General features: G+C 46.4%; 1 protein-coding gene across 1 annotated transcript in view; it reads right to left on the reverse strand.

Annotated features, from left to right (window-relative positions):
* Positions 1-6,891: 6,891 nt before the first annotated feature.
* LOC100723179 (ubiquitin carboxyl-terminal hydrolase 42-like) overlaps positions 6,892-19,288 on the reverse strand; it is a 32,934-nt gene continuing 20,537 nt past the window's right edge. Inside the window, 10 exon segments of the mRNA XM_013152563.2 lie at positions 6,892-6,941; positions 7,489-7,754; positions 8,841-10,274; positions 11,977-12,039; positions 12,041-12,177; positions 14,519-14,675; positions 15,982-16,082; positions 16,238-16,378; positions 17,486-17,597; positions 18,825-18,907. Of these exon segments, the coding sequence (XP_013008017.2) occupies positions 6,892-6,941; positions 7,489-7,754; positions 8,841-10,274; positions 11,977-12,039; positions 12,041-12,177; positions 14,519-14,675; positions 15,982-16,082; positions 16,238-16,378; positions 17,486-17,597; positions 18,825-18,907 (2,544 nt within the window).

A 19,288-nucleotide genomic window follows, 5' to 3' on the forward strand; every position in this document is an offset into this window, starting at 1 on the left:
TGAGGGCTGGAGTTCTGGAGACTTTTAAAGGAATTTTTTATTGAGGGAAGATTAAAGATGTGGCTTGATGACAGCTGTACAGCCATGGGGCTGCCTTGGCTGATGGGGGCTGGGGTGCATCCTGTGGGCCCACTGTTCCCACTGGAGCCTTCAACCTTCAGCATTGATCTTTGACTTTTCTCTGGCCGTGCTGAGATTTAGAAGAGTTCCTAATCTTTTCCTAAAAGCCAAGTATTGTAGCGTTAGAGTTCGATGCCTGAGTGACCTGAGATGCATAGCAGACTTTTCGGGTCACATTGTGCTCGTGGTGCTAGAACGGGGGCAGGAGGAAGACTATGTCCAAAGACGCAGCCACTGTGCTTGGCCTGAGCAAGGAGGCCCTTCACTGGGTCAGGCAACTCCCTTCCAGGCCCTGTGCTGCCTGAGTGTGTCCCCTGCAGGGATGTGAGGTTGTCAGCCTTCGTGGCAGCTGAGGTGGCCTCTGCTGCTCTGGAGATACAAACAAGTGGATGAAATGAAGGCACAAGAGAGCTCATGTTTTCTGACCTATTTCCTGGCTGGGCAGGTAAACAGGCCACCAAAATGAGCACACAAAATACTTAAGCGAGTTGTGAATTTGGCCAGATGCAGCCAGATGTAGCAGCCTCAGCTCAGTGGGCAGCTGAGGGGGGCACAGGTCAGCCTGGGAAAGTACCATCCTGTGGTGCTGGCACTTGTGGTCTCTCTTTCCCCTGCAACTTCCCCGTGACTCAAGTCAGCCCCCTAGTGTGACCCTGCACAGAGTGGGCAAATGGGGTCCCTCCCAGCACAGGACATGACATAGTCAGGATGCAGGCACCAACTGAAGCTGTGCAGCATGCCTGAGACTCAGGCACGTTCTCAGGAAACAGGAAATTGCTGATATTGACCATTCCCAGCCCCCACAAAGAGCAGTCCTCACCAGTTCTGTGTTCATGGGTCAGATCAGCTTTTGGCCACATCCATTGCTACTTCAAACCTTCAGCAAAATGTTTATCTCCGTGACATAACCAGATTTCTTAATGACTGGACATAGGTGGGAATATTGTCCTCTTCTTGGAGTACTATGTGCTGCACTTAGGGTTTTCTGTGAACAGTGGAGAGCTCCAAATCTAAACTGGGGTGGGCCCACGTCCACATACAACAGAGGGATTGATGGCCCCACCACTGAGTCTGCCAGAGCCAGACAAGGATGAGGGCAGTGGGTAATACAGTCTCCCCTCTGGGGAGCTTTGTTTGCACATTTTGGATGCCCGTGCATTAACACCTGGGCTCTCTTTAGCTTCATACATGGGCTGTTTGTTTGGTGACCCCTGGCCAGACTTGCTAACCCGTCTAGGCTGTGCTAGTGCACCCAGAGTTTGTATTCTTTGGAGGTTTTTTATATTCCTGCGCAAAAGCAAGTCCAGGAATGGGAACCTCAGACTGAATGCACTTACACAGAAATAAGTCTTCCCATGAGCTGCCTTGAGGCAGAGGCTGTGCAGCCCTAGGCCTTTTGCCTCTGGGTGGCTGACTTTAGTGTGTAGCTTTATATCACACCAGACTGCAGTATTCCCAAGGCTAAAACTCTCCATCATGCATTAGACTGATTTATTTCCAAACTTTCATGCTGTTACTTTACTGATCCCTCTCCAAGTCCTGAAACTCTAATGTTTGAGCAAGGCAAGCCAGCTGTCTTGACATGTGTGACTGGTGTATATGCAATTTGCCTCCCAGCTGCCTGGTCCTGGACCAACCACAATGCCTTCCGACTGTGGGTCACCCTCGGGCAGCTCTGCCAGGGACTTCAGCAGTACTGGCTCAGAAGTTCACACAGGGATGAGTAGCTTCCTCTCCCTATTATCTAACCCAGGTATGGCCATGGGGTTGTGGAGCTTTCTGTTTTAAGGTGTTATGTGAGCATGGAATCAGTTGTTGGTTTCACAGTCATATAGAAGGTCTTGGTACTTAGAATCTTTTTTTTTTTTTTTTTTGTCTTTAAGACAGGGTCTCCTTGCAGTTCAGGCTGGCCTTGAACTCACTTTGTAGCCCAGGCTGGTCTCAAACTTGCAACGATCCTCCTGCCTCAGCCTCTTGAGTGCTGGGCTTGGTGCTCAGAATCTTAAGTGAAGCCCTATGAAGAGCATCCCATGAAATAATCTAACACCAGGGTTTTTTTTTTTTTTTTGGTCAGTATTAATCCTGAGTGTGTCTGCCATCATGCTGCATACCTGGCCTCCACCAGGCTGCCTAGAAGTGGGGACCCCACCACCACACTCCACTTATGGGGCAGCGAGCCTCAGTCATGCTCTTCACCTCCCCGCCTGAGGGTCTACACTCCATCCTGAGTCATCAGTCCCAACTCTGGCCAAAGTAAAGTTTCTTCCAGAGACAAAGGGCAGCAGGCAGTTCTGAGGAGGAAAACTGGGAGGGAGATGGCCGCTCCACAGCACCCCTAGTATCTCACCGGGCCCTGGTTAACACTTGAGGTTTACTTGGAATCACCCTAAATCCACAGCCAAAGCCCCCACCATCCCCGGGGTCCTGAAACACTTTTGAATAGTGTAATGTGGCACCAAATGGACTCAGAGTAAGACCATTTATAGATGAAGCAGCATTTAATGCTTCACACAAAGCAGGGCCTATTTTCAGGGTTTCAAATGCACACATCTAGGCAGATGTGCTTTGCTGAGCAGTTAGGTCTATTATAGACCAGAATCCACAAGTTGTGATTTCTCATTTTCTTATTTTTCTTTCCCTCAAAAAACATTTATATTACCTAAACATAGATAATATACAAATAATGTACACATATTGATTGGTGGGGTGTTTTGTTATTCAATGTATATACCCCCGACAACTTGTATGAATTTTCTATTGATATCAAAATATCTACTGATATTTCATTGCAAAATGAACAGTACAACTGACGAGTGTATGCAGCTAAAACTTGCAATACTGTCCTCACTAAATCTCAGGTTGTCAAAACAAGGTTGTCTAAGACTTGCTTCTTTAAAATAGACATGTGTTGGGTCCAGCAGACCACTGGTGGTTCTCCCTGACCCACCTCTGAGGTCTGAGGCACCTCCTGAGACGCCAGCCAGAGCTGTGGAGGTTTGAGGAAAGTGAACCCAAAGTCAGAGAAGACATGGCTGGAAGCAAATGGGGAAAACAAGTAACAAATGGCACAAAGTGTTTAATTTCCTGCTATTCGTGTGCTCTACAGATTTTACACGCTGTGTATTTACAGGGGCAAGTGCTTTTATAATATTTCATAAAACAAAGATCAAACTTTACACATCTCTGAACAACACAAACTGTCTAAACCATGCAGATTATTCAGATACAGACTATTAAATACATTTTTCCTCATTGGCTCCTGATGCAGGGCCAGTGAGTTCTGAGTGTGTCACACTTTGATAGCATATCCATATTAAAAATAAAATCACAGTATGATTTTGTCTGTAGTTAGAAACCTTAAGGGACCCAACCTGACTACTCAGACTCTAATATCATACAAATGATGAGACACAGTATAAAAGTGTTACGTAATAAAAACGTACTGTGAGCTTTGCAAATGTTTGGACCATACATTCATTATGTGAATATTCATCATAACTGGTAAGTTGATTGGAAAAGTTCCACAAAGTTAATAAACAGAACTTGTCTATAGAATATGTTTTCAAATCCTGAACACAACTAAAATAGGAAACAAATTAGTGTCTACAATCAGAAATTACAGAAAACAGACTGCCCTCAAAGTCTAGTTGAGAGCTTGTAAACTTTTAAATAAGTATGTAAATTAATTATGTGCACTGTCAGTTTGCGCTTTTAAACAATTTCATGGTTTCCCAGTTGGCCTTGCGCCAGATTCTAACTTGGAGGAACATTACATGAAATATGACTAACCAATCAGAATCCAGAATCAAGCAGCATTTGAGATGTTCTATTCCAGGTCGTTATTTTCAATGTGATTTATATACACTATATTTTACATAGTCTGCAGCTGTAGAAAGTGTTTATTCTTTTGGAACAAGGATAATTAAGACAAGGTCAAAAACTAAAAAAAAAAAAGAAACAACAACAAACAAACAAACAAAAAAAAACATGGTAAAATCTGTATGATACTTAGCAAGGAAGTACCATGCAGACTTGCACAAATTTTTCTTTAACATTTAGGCTGAGGTGGCATGGCCTCTTTGGAGCATGTTGAATCTGAAAGACGAGGCACAAGCATTAGTTGAAGGTGGAGACCCCAGGAAGCCAGGCCCCCCTTTCTGTCCCACCCTGTCCGCAGGTCCCCTTGGTCTTTGGGAAGCTCTTTTCCCTTGAAGCCATCACTGCCTTCCTGAATGGCAGTAGAGAAACCCAGGGATGCCAGGCAGCTGCAGAGGAATGGCTGGCGGCCCAGCCAGGGAGGCGCCATCTGCTGGGCCCTGCTGCACCTGCCCAGCCTGAACCCCAACTGTGGCTTCCAATCCTCAGGAAGAGCTTAGTTCCTCAGAGTTAGTGCTTTCCCTTGAGGACACACAGATAAAGCATGTTAATTATTGCATACTGATCTTCTATAGATAATTCCTCTTGAAGTCCATTTATTTATTTTTGTCTTTTTAAGACAGGGTCTTGCTATGTGGTTCGGACTGGCCTTGGTCTCACTTTGTAGCCCAGGCTGGTCTTGAATTTGGAATGATCCTCCTACCTCAGCTTCCTGCAGGGACTACAGGAGTGTGCCACCAGGCCCAGTTTGAAATTCAGTTAAAATCCCCCTTGCTGATCGGGTATGAGACACAAGGGCAGTTTCCTGTCATGGGTTAAATGGCTCACTATCCCTTTTACCTCCAGAGCCACAGAATACAAGTGATTCAGACCCAGCCTCGACACCACGAAGGCTCTGCTCTAAGTCACCCGGACCTCATCCCAACAGAGCGGCCGTGTCAGGTGAGGGCTGTGACCCAGCCTCAGCGTGACCTCTAGGCCTAGGCGCTGAGCTCCTGGGATGGGCTCTGCTGTCTGGGTAGGGGACACACATGGGCTTCTCATCCCAGATGCTTATCCGAGGACTGCTGATTCAGATAGGGTCGCTGCTGGCTTCTTCCAGTGAGGGAGGAGGGAGGAACCAGCCCTGCACTTCCCTTGCCGAGGCTGCCCTAGTCCTGGAAAGCTGACTGTGAAAAGAGGTCTCCATGCTCTCCGGTGCTGGTTTGGAGTTCAGTGCCCCCCACCCCTGCTGCTGTTTCCATAGCTCAACCCCAGGGAATTAGGTTTTCCTCAGGATGTCAGTGCCTTCTCTGTCCCCCTCTGTGCTTCTACAAAGAAGAAAATGGACACATAGCAAAGTACTTACCTCAACTTGCGAATTTTTTGTTTTGTTTTCAGGCTAAGCTTTCCATCACCTAGAAGACAAAGGTTAGGAAACCTTTTAATGACTTTGTACAATTTGTGGTATCTGTGCTCTGAGTATGCATTATGTGGTTACAGTTAGACTTAGTTTTCTTGTAATTTAACACTGGCTGCCTGTGATCAGTCTCACATCAGGCTGAGCGAGTGCAGGCTGGCACTGCCCCTGCTGCAAAGGTCCTCCTGAGAGGAAAGTGAGTTCCCATGAAGATGAGGGCCTCTGGTCCCATGGAAGATGCCCCAGAGGCTGGGGCTAGGGGACAGGCCACACCTGCCCCATCACACTGCTGAGTTATCACAGGAGGTCAGAAGGGACTTCAGGCCAGGGCCAAAGAGATTAACTGGATTTGAATGGAGCCAGAGGTCAGGGGTTTGCAGGAGAAGGGTGAGTGGTCAAAGGTCAGGACACAGGAGCACAAGTGCACAGAAGATGGCAGAGTGCTGGCCTCAGCCAGGCCCCCTCTCAGGAGGCCCGGAGTCCAAGGGCCCTTGGTCTGTGCTCCTGGCAGAAGTGCTGGCTGCAAACCAGTCATCAGTGCTCCTGCACTGGGGACAGAATGGGCCACCACTCAGACACGACCTGACTGCAGCACCTGCAGTGGCTGAGTGGATTCAGCCCTGAATGCCATGCCAACACTGTGGAGGCTGCTGTCCCCAGATGGGTGGCTCTAGCATGACCTGCTCTGCCAGCATGAGGGATTCTGACAATGTGGGAACCCTGCCCAACACACAGACCAGATCTGTGTCACTACCTGATCCTCAGGTAGCACACAGAGGTCAGAAACACCCATCCCCTCTGCAAATCGCTGAAATGTTAATGTGAAACCACTCTGCGCATGTAAATAATTTCTTAAGGCGAAGAGCAAATGCCGCACTGCCTCCCTCCAGTCCTGGCAGCAGCAGTGAGTCTGCCGTGCTCCCTGTGGTGGCCTCAGCCTTCCTGGAGCCTGCTTCTCTTCACAACTGTCAGAGCTGCACACAGATCCCGGTCTGCGGAAGGCAGGAGCCTGGCCCTGCCTGGGCCTCCCCAAGAGAACACATTTCAACCACTGAGGACCCAAAAGGCCTCGGGGCAACCGAGGTGATGTGCCATAATCCCTGCACTGATGTGCATGGCCTTCACTCAAGAAAGTGCCCCTCAGTGTCTAGGGCAGGGCCTGGCTAAGTTTCTTCCCTGTGAAGGGCCAGGTGACACACACTGAGTGTGGTGGGCTGTGAGGTCTCAGCGGTGACTACTCACCTCTGTCAGGAGCACCAACCTCACACAGACCACTGCACGCTTCAGCCAAAGTCTACAGACACTGACATTTGGATTTCACACATCGTTCAGGGGAAGCAAAGTGCTGCTGCTCTTTGGAAGTTTTGAAAACACGAAAGCCATTCTTACTCACAGGTGATGAGCGACAGGCACAGGGCCGGCTTTGGCCTTCGAGACGCAGCTTGTCAACCTGTGCCCGGCCCCAACTCCCGTCACTTTCACTCTTAACAAGCTTCTCAGGCCTCCTCCTCAGGGAACCAGTCACAAAGGGGGAGGGGCTGCCCCACTGCAATCAGAGCACAAATAGCAGTCTACACACAGAAATCCGAGATGCCCGGGAGCCCAGAGTGGGATAGCAGGCCAGGAGCCTCAAAGGCATCCCTGGCAGAGGAGACCACTAAGATTTCTAATGGCCCAGATCATCAAATTATGAGCTAGGATACATTCTGGATGCTTTAAGGAATCAGGAGAGTAAAGCAAACACTGCAAAAGCATCGCTTCCAAAAATGTATGAAAAACACAAATGTTGTGTATGAAGAACACAAAAGTTCTGTCTTGGGAGCACATGATCAGACACCCAGAGTGCCTAAATTCCAGGGTCATAAATTCCACTTCCCGTAACCATCCTTTGGTGCTAGGGATCAGTGTCAGGCACCCAAACTACACAGAGACAATGAGTCACTAGGGGCCTGTGAGTCGAGAAAGATGAGGCAGGAGCCTGTGTCACTCGCGCACCCTTCAGGCCACCTCAGGTTTCGTCTCTGTGTGTCAGTCACCACTTCAAAAACCTTGTCAGAGTTTTTCTCTTCTCAGTTCTAAGAATGTCCTCTTACCTAGGCTATACTCCAACATGTGGCTCTTCTTTGGGAAAGATCCAGTGTCCTCCATGGCCAGGCCATCGGTGAGCAGGTAGCTGCCCTTGGGTCTCTCGAAATAGCTGATGTTCCCATGGCTGGAGGCCTTCAGCAGGTACAGTCCTGGTTCTTTTTCAGAGTTTTCTGAGTTCCTTGGGTGCCTCTTCTTTTTCTTTTTCTTCTTTTTGTGTCTGTAGAGGTCAGCTTTGGAGTATACTCCTTGAACATCTGGATCTAGCTGATGCCTGCAGAAGCAGCAGCCAGAAATTAGCAACCCAAACACCAGCACCACCTCAGACAGCACCTGGCACTGTCGTGACCACGTACTGAGGACGTTCAATGTTTGGGCTCAGGTAAATGCTTATCTAGTTAAAAATGGGTTCTCTACTTTCCCCCGTAGTGATTTTTAAAGCCCAGGGCCAGAAATTCAGCAACTTTAGCTCCGCTCCTGGCACATACCCTTCTGTGGTGCTGGGGCTGTCAGCCAGAACATGACCTGGAGGACTTAAGTGACATCTCCTGGAATCAGTGGCCAAAAGAAGGAAGGAAGGACATTCTGCCATGTGCCTCAGCCATAGAGGAGGGAGAGACTTGTGAGCTGATTCCTTTTCCTAACCATTGCCTATTTACATATGGCTGTTGGCAACCTTTTGCTAGGATTAATTTTAAAAGAAGTCAACTAGAATACATGGGATTCCATTCATGCTCACTCATCTTGCTTTGAACCAGTCAGTTTAAGGCAGTTGCTGGGGCTGGGTGTGTGGCTCACTGGTTAGAGCACTTGCCTCATGAACATAAGGCTGTGGATTTCATCCCCAGCACCACATACAACACACCACATACACACACGACACACACCACACCACATATACCACACCACACCACACACACAAACCAACTACCTATTTAGCATTTTAAAAGTACAAAGACATTTAGGTTTCAGATTGAGAATTAGAGATAAAGGCCAAGAAAATAATGATGCCTTCAGACCTCCACTCTAGGCAGGCAGCCAAATATCAGCAGAACTATGGCCCCCCATTTTCTGCTGACTGGGTAGTCACTAGTTTGAAAAAAATAGCAGATATAAAAATGTAACTACACCTGACCACCAATCTTGAAGTGAGAGATCCCCAAGTTCCCTCTACAGAGCTCACATTTACTCCTAGGAGAGTTATAAAGCATTACCTGAGAGTGGCAAAGTGAGACATTTTATGACACATGAAGTAAGACAGAGCTTGAAAGCTGCACCATTTTAGAAATGTGCGGAAACTGAAGTCTCAAAACCCACAGAGGTGAGGAATTCAGACTCCGCTGGGAGAGCCCGCCCTCACCTGTGGTCACGCTCCTGGTGTTGGTCTTTAGATTTCTTCTTCTTCTTTGACCTTTTGTGCTTCTTCGCCTTAGGCTCCTCCAGGTCTTTGGGCAGGCTCCTGTGGGCTTTCTTTTCCTCATGACTGTCATTACTTTTTGTATTCTCATACCTGCATTTGCGTGACTTCATGCTTTTGTGTTCATAAAACTGATCAGACAGGCCACAGCCACTGTCATCAGCTCCAAAGGCTGCTTTTTCCTGGGAGTAGCGCTTGGGGTGCAGAGGGAAAGGGGGTGCAGCACCTGTGCAAGGGCTGTGGAAGTGGGTCCGCTCCCTCACCCGGGCAGGAGGCTCCCAGCCCTTCCTGGCCGGGGAGGAGTCCTTATGTGGTCCCTTCACACTGGGCTTCCTGCCTGCATATGGAGTGTACCTGTCAGGGTAATACCTGCACCGGTCCCACCACATCTTCTTGGGGTCACACTTCTCTGGGAGCCAGGAGTGCTCGCTGGCTGAGCGGTGATATCGGCTCCAGTCCTGCTCAGCCCCTCTCCTGGTTCGGGAGTGGTGGCAGCTGTACCTTCCCAGATTGCAGCGCTTGCCAGGACTGACTGACTCCCCACAGCACAGAGGGTGCCGGCTCCTGCTGCGGGGCTGCACAGCGGCGTGGCCTTCCTGTTTGCTGTGCTTTCTGGTGTAGGAGTGCCGCTTTCTATGCCAATGACCCCCAGTCCTGCTCTGACTCCGACTCCCACTCCGACTTTTCTGCACATGTTCCCCACTGGAGGAGCGGTCTCGATGGTTACAGTAATGTCCTCTGTTAATTTTCTTAAGGCTGCCGATTTTCCCTTTAACTGGAGGGCAATTCGGAACCTTCTGGCAGGCTTTATCTTTGTCACACCTCTCCCCATGACTGTGTCCAGGATCCCCTTCAGGATGGGCACCTGAGGTCCTATGTGGCTGAGCAGAGGGCAGTGCATCAGCAGATTCATCTGCGCTCCAGGACAGGGCCTCTGTGTCACTACACAGGTCTCCACTAAGGGAAACCGAGAGTTCAGGCTCCCATCCACCTTCTGGATGTGTGGAGGAAGCTGGGCTCAGCTGCTCCACTGTCTCTGCTGGACCAGAGTCCTGCAGGCTCTCAGGTAGCAACACTTTGTCCTCCTGGGTGGTTTCACTGCTGTCCTGTGTTCCCTTATCAGTGCCACAGGGTTCGGGAAGTACATCTGCCCCCGTGCTGTTTACGATACACAAAAACTCATCAGGTTTGGCTGAGCTGTTTTCTGAGGTAACCTCTTTGGTAGATGTGAGGCTGCTGCCAGGGGGCAGCAAAGCCTCCTTAAATTTGCTGCATAGACTCATCCTGTCCAGTTTCTTGGGGGAACCAGCAATGGGGCTGCCAGCCTCAGGCTCCAAGACGAGGTCCCCTGATGGACTCTGCCCTGTTGTAGGTGGACTGCACCCCAGCCAAAAGAAAGACACAAGTCAATAGTTAGCATGACTGCTATACAGGTTTTGCCATGGCTTATATTTACTAAATATTTTATCACTTTAAATATAGCTGGCCACAAGTCACTATCAGGCTATCATCTCTAGACAGCAAATTTTCTTATTAATTAAAAATAAAATTTATATCAATCCTGTTTTTCTTTTTTTTTTTTTTTTTTATCGGTACCAGGGATTGAACTCACGACTGCCTGCTTGCAAGGCAGGCACTTATGCTGCTGAGCTAAACCCCCAGCCCATCAATCCTGTTTTTCACCAATAATAATTCTGCACCTCTAAACTTTTCCTATTTCCAGATGCATGTCTAATTCTTAAAAATTGGTCTAAACAAACAGCCGAATCACGGACTGCTGACTTTTCTGGCTCCCTTTTTCCTCTTGGAGCCTCAGAAGCAGAGCAGCTATTTCCAGACAGAGCCAACAGCTCCTTGAATCGTGGAAAACAGGGACTCACTGAGGCTCTGGGGAAACCTTCTGCAGGAACTGCAGGCTGCCGTTGGCACCTGGGAAGCTTCTGACACACTCTCAAGGTTAGCTGCCAGCTGCCAGGAAGCAATCAATCACCCGCCTGGATCTCGGCTCTTCAGTGAGGAGATAACTTGTCCCCAGTCCCCACGGGGAAGTTAGTTGTCCTGAGAGTAGAAGCGGGGTTCTTGGGGCCACACGCAAAGGAAGGCGTGCTTGGCTGCAGTACCTACAGGGCCTCATTTACACAAATGTGTAATTACTCTCTTGCACACTGAATTTGGGGACCAGGGTGGGTTAGGAAAGAAACCAGGGAAGACCACTGTGAAATGACAGCGCAGCCCCGCTGCTCTATCTTAAGGTCAAGTGGGAGTGAGCGTTCTCTGCCTCTTCACTCTTAACAGTTCTGCACCCTGACTCAGGGTCTCAGGGGCCATCTGGGCTGCGCAGTGCCAGGAGGAGGCTCCTCCCCTGCACGTCCTCACACCCATGGGTGAAAATGCCAGTCGTGTTACTGCCACAGTTTTCACGGACACTACACTCCCCAGGAATCCAACAACCGTGTAAACTGAGGAATGGTCACACCGTGATGCGGCTGGAACTTCACCAAAAGTCAGTCACCACCGCAGCCCGACAGCGCAGATGGCAAATCTGGAGGCAGCGTTTATGCTGAACGGTTACACGGTGAACCTGCGGGCAGGCGGCTGCCACCTGATGCAGAGACCTGCAGCAGTGGTTTCACCTGCAGTTTGCACACGAAGCAACCACGCCTGAATTTCAAACTCCTTTCCTCTTATTCCTGAGTTATGTTACAGGTAGGTGAATATATTGATTTTTGCTAAAATTGAATATGGGGACAAATTATATTTTCTGTGAATTTAACTTCAAATTTCTAGAGAAGCCTTTAGAAAATACATGCTTCATGACAGTACTGGGACCCCTCTTTCTCTAAACTCAGTTTTCCCTTCACATACTCATTCATCATTAAAAAAATGAAATGGGAAAGCGCATGGGTCGGATTCAGAGGTGTGCAAGGGCACTGCTGGCCAGGGCAGGCGACACAGAGGAAAACGACAAGCAGTCACAGACAGCTTTCTCACTCTCCTCAAAGGCAAATTAACATATCCAATAGGTTATTTTTCAAATAGATAGATAGATAGATAGATAGATTGGGCTTAGTGAACAGACAGCTTATTATGATTCTGATGGTGATTTTTTTGTTTCTCAGGGTGTTCTGGAATCTCGGGGGCTGTTAACTGACCAGTTTTGGATAGAAGTAGTCATATTAACAGGACCACACCTCTTGACTCTGGGACTTCCACTGGGACTTGACGTGGAACTCCTTGGTGGGTCATTCCCTGGCCTGGTCCCATTGGCGTGGGGTGAATTCTGCAAGGAAGAAAGCCACAGCCAGGTCAGCACTGCAGAATCAGGGCCTGCTCTGGCCCACAGACTCCCTTTGCTCTTGTGACTGACAAGTTACACAAATCTTGAACACAGCCCCTCTCTTTCATCTGCTCTGCCCATGTGCACCTTTCTCAGGCCCTAATTTTCTGGTTAATCCACACATGGGACACACAGTGTCTGTCAGAACACAGCCCTCCTGACATGAGTTCACATACATTCTCCTCGGCTGGCTTTCCCAGAGGCTACCACTATGCAGACAGAAATAAAGCCAGCTTTGTGGCCTTCAAGCAAGGGAGAAAGTACACGGGCAGGAGGAAAGGCCGCTTCAGGACTGCATGTGAGGTCACGGCTGCCGCCGCCGCCCAGTGATGCCTCAGCATTGTACTCATGCAGCTCTGTTGCTCCAAGTTCCCTGACTACCACTGAAGCCCTGTGACAACACATGCAACAGCTGGTTCACAGACAAATGGTGTTTGGCTTTGTCAGTGTTCTCTTAAATATCTGAATTTGATGCTGTCTTCAAATAAACAAAAACAAAAACAACTCTTAAAAAGTCAGTTACACCTGCCTCTTCCTTTAGGTGCATACTTTCTGGTTTTCCAGTCCCCGTGTCACTCTGAAGCAGAGCCCCATTCAGACGCTGGCTAGCAGACCAGCTTACAAAAGCATTTAACTGAAACAGAGCCTAATATCTACCAAAACAAGCATTCGACTAGATAATCTGATAAGCCAAACTCAAACTCAAACTCACTGTGTTTTTAAATTTGTTTTTTGAAACAGGACTTCAGTTTGTAGGCCAGGCTGGCTGTAAACTCACTACATAGTCCAGCATAGACTGTAAAACCCAAGACACTGTAAAACCTGACAGCAGCAGTGACCTCATGTAGTTCAAGCTGCAAATGGTCTGGGCGTGGGGTCCCGGCAACTCTGGAGGGCAGGTCCTGCCCTGAGGACCACATCAGGCCTCTTGACCACATAGGCACATGGGCATGTTCCCTTGGGGACAGCAGATGGAGAAACAGCACAGTCCTAAGACAGCTATGTGGACATAAGGTGTCCTTTTAACAGGATCACTTTCCTGATGTCTAACATGGGTTAAAACCTATCTGACCCCTGAGTAGGGGCCTAGTCCACAATGGGTGTCACCTTTAATACACTCACACCAGCTGTTCCTGTTTACTTCTATGCTGAGATTCTCATAAATTTAGTATTTTGGGGTTTTTAAAAAATTTTATTTAAAGAAAGACTAAACAGAACAGAAAATAGGTAGAAATAATACATAGTTAAGAGAAAAAAATAAACAGTAAGAAATCACTAGTTGATATTTACATATTGTTGTTTTACAAATAGTTGTTCAAGATACAAAAAATGGAACATGTAAATGGGGAATTCAAACAGCAAGACCTCAAACAGTTCTGTTCAGCTGTCCAACAAAACCTTAGTAAGATGGTTGTCAATCCTATACACTTAAACATACATGCAGTTATCCATATCTTCATTTATGTCTAGATTAAAACAAACTAAAGCAGGTTAAAATCATTCTGAACAAAGAATAATAATATTGCTGGATTTCACATCATGACACTCCATGATCAGTACTGGGTACTGTAGTGTCTCTTTTTTAAAATTTAATTTAAAGAAAGACTAAACAAAACAGAAAGCAGGTAGAAATAATATATAATTTCAAAGAAAAAAATAAACAGTAAGAAATTACTAGTTGATGATTACAGATTGTCTTCTTACAAATAGTCATTCAGAATACTAAAGTAGAACACATAAAGTAGGGATTCAAACAGTGAGATTGTAACCAGTAGTGTTCAACTATCCAACAAAAACTTAGAAATATGGTTATTAATCTTATACACTTATACATGCATTTATCCATATTCAATTATGTTGAGATTGAATAAACCCAAGCAGGCTAATATCACTCTGGACAAAGAATAATACTATTGCTGGGTTTCACATGACACTCCAGGATCAGCACTGGATATTTTAGTGTCTCTTTTTCTTCAAAGTATGTGTTTCTTTCATCATGTGTCATAAGTTCTCATAAACTGTTTATAGATTCTACACATGTATGAGTCTTAACATGTATTTCTATCCTTTTTATATTAGAGGGAGAAACAAAACAAAGCAAGGCAAAACAAAACATATTCCTATAAACAAACATTTAATATTTCAAAACAAAGGACCTGAATGAACTTTTTGACAAGCAATCCAGGTTTAGACAGGACATGACAATCACTGGAATGTTAGCCTGAAGGTTTGAGGACAGACCCTTAGAGTGAGGTAAAATCAGAGGCCACCTCTGAGGTGTTACCTTCACCGTGTGAGGGGGAAGCTGTGGTCCAGGAAGCTCTGCTGCAGCCTGCTTGTTACCGATGCCCCGAGGACTGGTGACCCGGTGGGGAGAGGACTGGCAGCGGTGATATGTGGGATGCCTAGCAAATTCACTCCCACTTTTCACATCATTGGTCCTAGGGACAAAGAATGAGAGGGTTTAGGGTGATGGAGGGCATCTTAGTAGAGACAGATTTACATACAGACTCAGTCCCTCTGGAAGTCACTGATGGCAAAGGCACCGATTCCAGTCACACTGCATGGAGCCATAGGCCGCACTAGCTGCTTTCGGGGTGTAGGTCAGTGTGAGTGCTCAGCTCAGGACACAAGGGTAGCTGGGTAAAGGAAATGGTATTTTTAAACTCTATTCTGATGCTGCTTCTATCAGGATACTTTTCTGCTTGTGTTTATAAATTAAAAATATATACCATTGTAGAAAACTTACAGTGTCCAAAAATAGGAAAAAACCATGGTATCCCCCCCAATAGTTCCCCTTTGATTGGATAGATAATCTCCCATCTTTCACTCAACACCAGTGTTTAATATTTCAAACTGCTTTTCCTCCACATACAGTCACCACTTTCCTAAGGCATTAAAAAAGGTTTATAACAATCACTCCTAGCAGGCGATGGGCAACATAGCAAGACACTGTCTCAAAAAAGAAAGGAAAGAAAAAAATCTTAACTGCATAAAATTTCAATTCATCATTCTGCTGTTGTTGAGCATTTCAGGGCATTCTTAACTTGAAGCTACCATGTTTAAAAGGGATACCTTGGAGGATGTGGTGTGGCTCAGTGGTAGCGTCTGCCTAGCTTGCTTGTGGCTCTGGGTTTTATTCCCAGCATGACTAAAAGGGAGGCGGGAACAACATGGAGTACATATCAAAAATTTTTTTTTCCAAAAGTGGAATTTGTGAGTCAGTTTGCAGCTGCAGCAGGATCAACCCAACTGCTGGTCCCAGCCCAGGCCAATGCCTAACTAGCATTGTGCTCAGCACTGGGGAGGTGCTGGGTGGGACCATGCAGGGTGCTCAGAGCTCCCTTCCCCAGCCCTCTGCCCATGGCCTCCACATCTCCAGGTCCACTCCGTTTGCTGCCAGCAGCATAAGCCACTCCACTCCCTCAGTGGTCAACTTTCTCTGTCTTGGCCTCTGGCACTGAGTGCCAAAGAGCTGGATGCTAACGTCGGCTCACAATCCGTGCTCAGAAGTGGCCTCCTGACTTTCCACACACGTGGCAGCGTAAACCTTAAACTCCGGTCTTCAAAAAGTAACTCAAGGGCTCAGTGGTATAAGCGCCTGCCTGGCAAGTGCAAGTTTCTGAAATCAATTCTCAGTGCCACCAAAAAAACAAAAACAAAAAATCTCAAAACTGAATTTAATGTAGGTGAGATGAAAACAAATAACATTGCAGAACATTTGGTAGCTTTTTTTCATGACAGTACCTTATATAAAATAGTACGTAGGCTTGCTGGCTTAGCACAGATTCAGTATCACTGGGAGATACCTTGGAGTCATTCATCTGGTACCACAGGCCATTGCTAGCCTGCAAAAGACAGCCAGTAAGAGACAAACTTCAGATTTTGTTAGTTAACAAGGACAGAATAAAAAGAATAAGAAAAAGAAGCATTCACACTTTAATTGTGAAACTCCCACCTTCCCCCCCAAAGAACAGTAGTGCTTGCTGTCTACATGGCTTACTTTTACGTGACATAAATAATGGCCCACACGGCAGTTATATCCTGCGTGGATCAGTACTGCATACAAAGTGTATACAATAGGTTCTCCATTTGGCTGTGACGTGAATGGCCTAATGTCGAGATATTCAGGGTATTTCACATCCTAAACAGAAATGGACAGAGGAGAAAGGAATGTCACTTCTAAAGGCACAGAAGGCCCCACATACTCAGGGGTGGGTTATTTAGGGTGTCCCAGGAGACCTGTACAACACAACACAGGGATGTTCCAACAGAAACCCAGTACACTGAATCACATTTCAGAGGACACAGCCTGGAGGATCCCTGATCTAACTGTAGCTAAGGTGTGTGTCTTTATTTTCCTTAAACAAGTAAGGATCCATATTAAGTGAATTCTTCAAATCCATGAGATGCAAAAGTCACAAAATGACAACTCTGGACAGTCACCACCAATTATTTTAATTTTAATTAGTTGCTTTTGTATTTTGAGACAGAGTCTTACTATGTAGTTCAGGCCTGCCTTGAAATCACTATGTAGCCTAGGCTGACCTTGAACTTACAGCAGTCTTCCTGCCTCAGCCTCCCTAGTGTTGGGATTACAGGCATATGTCTCCATGCCAGGCAACCTCAAATAATTTAAGAACATATTAGTTATTTCTCTTCTGTGTCACCACATTTTTAATTTGTTTCTGAAATGAGACTTCACAATGTAGGCCAGGTTGGCTTTAACCTCGCTATATGGTCCAGCATGGCCCCAAACTCCTAATCCTCCTGCCTTAGTTTCCTGAGTGCACCATGCCCAGCTTTGCTGGTGAATTTTGACCACTTTCAACCTTTAGTAAGTGGGAAGAAAAGAGGAAAATTCAGTGTAAGTGAAAAAATCGGAAAACAGTAAACAAGAAAATAAAAGAGAGGAAAGATTTAGTGAAGAAATCCTCTTCGGGTTTCAAACTGTACAAGCTCTCTGTATCCACTCATTACCTTGGATACCAAAGAACTGACTATGAAGCCCAAACACAGAGACGCGTTCCCAATTTTATCACTAGACAGGGTACAGTAAAAACACATGTACTCATAGGCACACAGACCAAACTCTTAATTCTTTGACTTCTTTTCTGTTAAGCAATGTAAGAAAGGCTCAGAAAGCCAATCAACAAAATTGTTCAGTTAGGTAATTTAGTAATCCTTAACAGCTACTAGCACTTAAGTGGTCGCTCCACATAAAAGGTCATTAATAACAGCATCTACACACCTTAGCAATTTTCCCACCAGTGGAATTTGAAAAACGTTTTAGAGAAAGTATAAGAACGTTAGATGACTGATGTATGGTAAAATTCTTTGAAGCCGTAACCATGGTTTTGCACCTTGAAATAAACAGAAACAAAAAAGATTAAGATTAATGTGTGGATTTTTTTTTACATTTTAGTCTTTAGCTTGCTATTTCTCTGAAGCACCCTAATTTAAGATTCCCAAACAAGGATAATAAATGAGGGACATCACTTTCTCTAAAAAAAAGTAAAAATATTTTAAAATACTGTGGTTAGCCAGGCATGGTGGCACACACCTATAATCTCAGCACTTGGGAGGCTGAGGCAGGAGGATCACCATGAGTTTTAGGTCAGCCTGGACTACATGGTGAGTTCAAGGGCAGTCTCAACTACAGAGAGATCCTGTCTCAAAAACAAAAATATAAACAAAACAAAATACAAAACTTGGGGAAATTGCCTAGCAGGATGACAGGAAAAAAAGCAGAAATCTGAAACAGTGGGATGCACAGGGCACTGATGATGTGAAAACCACATTAACTCATTTGAGGGCGTGGCTCAGAGGTGGGATGCTTGTCAAGTACGCATAAAGCCCTGAGTTCAACCCCCAGCACTGCAGAAAAAAGAATAGGTTAACTCAACTCAAAAACTGAAAATGAATTGATGTTTTATGCTGGTATAATTCTGTGAAAGCAAAGCTCTGCCCAGATACAAAAGGAAAAAAAAAGATGAAGAGTGTCAGGAAAAATCTCTACTCTTGGTGAGAAAAGCACCATCTTCCCCCAAATACTAAATACTTGATGCTAAAAAATTCTTTAATATAGAGATACCTGTATCACCTGACTATAAAGTGGAAATCTACTTAAAACATATCAAACAGCAATTTACAAAACAGACTGTCTTGATTGCCTGGGGAAATGTATCACTGAGTAATGTAGATTAGAGGCTTGCAGCCAACACTACCCCACCCCACGGTACCCACTGTGAGAAAGATCCTCAGCTCTTCTGGGGGAGGAGGGAACCCCACCGTACCTCCCTCCAGTCTTGTCTGACAGGAATCAAGGAAGATGCTGCTGAGCAGATGTTGTGGCAGCTCTGAGGCACCCAGGGTGGCAGCACTATTCCCTGGGCACAGAGCTGCCCATCCTGAGACAGTGCGGGCACCAGTTCCGGCCTACGGGGCACAGATGGCCAGGATCTCCCAGAGGGCACCAGAAGCTAAGGCCACCTAGCGGCCATTCAAACACGCCTGCTCTTTAAAACCAGGGCTCCCTGTCACCCCAACTGGAGCAGCCAAGTCAGGGACTGCAAGTCGCCCCGTCATACTTGCTACACTGGTAGCAGTTTTCTCCATCCAGCTGTTCCGGCTTCACAAACTGCGCCAGCGCCTCATTGATAGTCCGAGCACCCTGGGAGGAAAAAATCATCAAAAGCACGTCACCACGCGCTGTCGTGGTTTATGAGAGAGCAAGCAAGCAGGAGACTCGGAGAAACAAAGAGAATTTTATGAAAACAATGTTTTTATGGGTGTGTGTGGCCGAGCTCCCAGCTACTTGGGAGACTGAGGCAGGAGGACTGTAAGTTTGGGTCCAGCCTCAGCAACTTAGGTCCAATTTAAAAAAATTTTTTTCTTTTTAATGGGCTGAGAATGGAGCTAAGTGGCAGTGGGGGGCTCTGGGTTCAATCTCCAATGCCAATCCCCCCAAAATTGTCCCCCACCCCAATTAAAAACAAGCAGATTAAAGTGAACAAAAGTACGTGAGGAGGTGGCTCGTGCAGCTTTACTTAGA

The sequence above is a fragment of the Cavia porcellus genome, unplaced genomic scaffold (assembly GCF_034190915.1).
Source record: "Cavia porcellus strain 051 isolate PalLab524CR breed Dunkin Hartley unplaced genomic scaffold, mCavPor4.1 scaffold_23, whole genome shotgun sequence".
NCBI classification, from domain to species: Eukaryota; Metazoa; Chordata; class Mammalia; order Rodentia; family Caviidae; genus Cavia; species Cavia porcellus.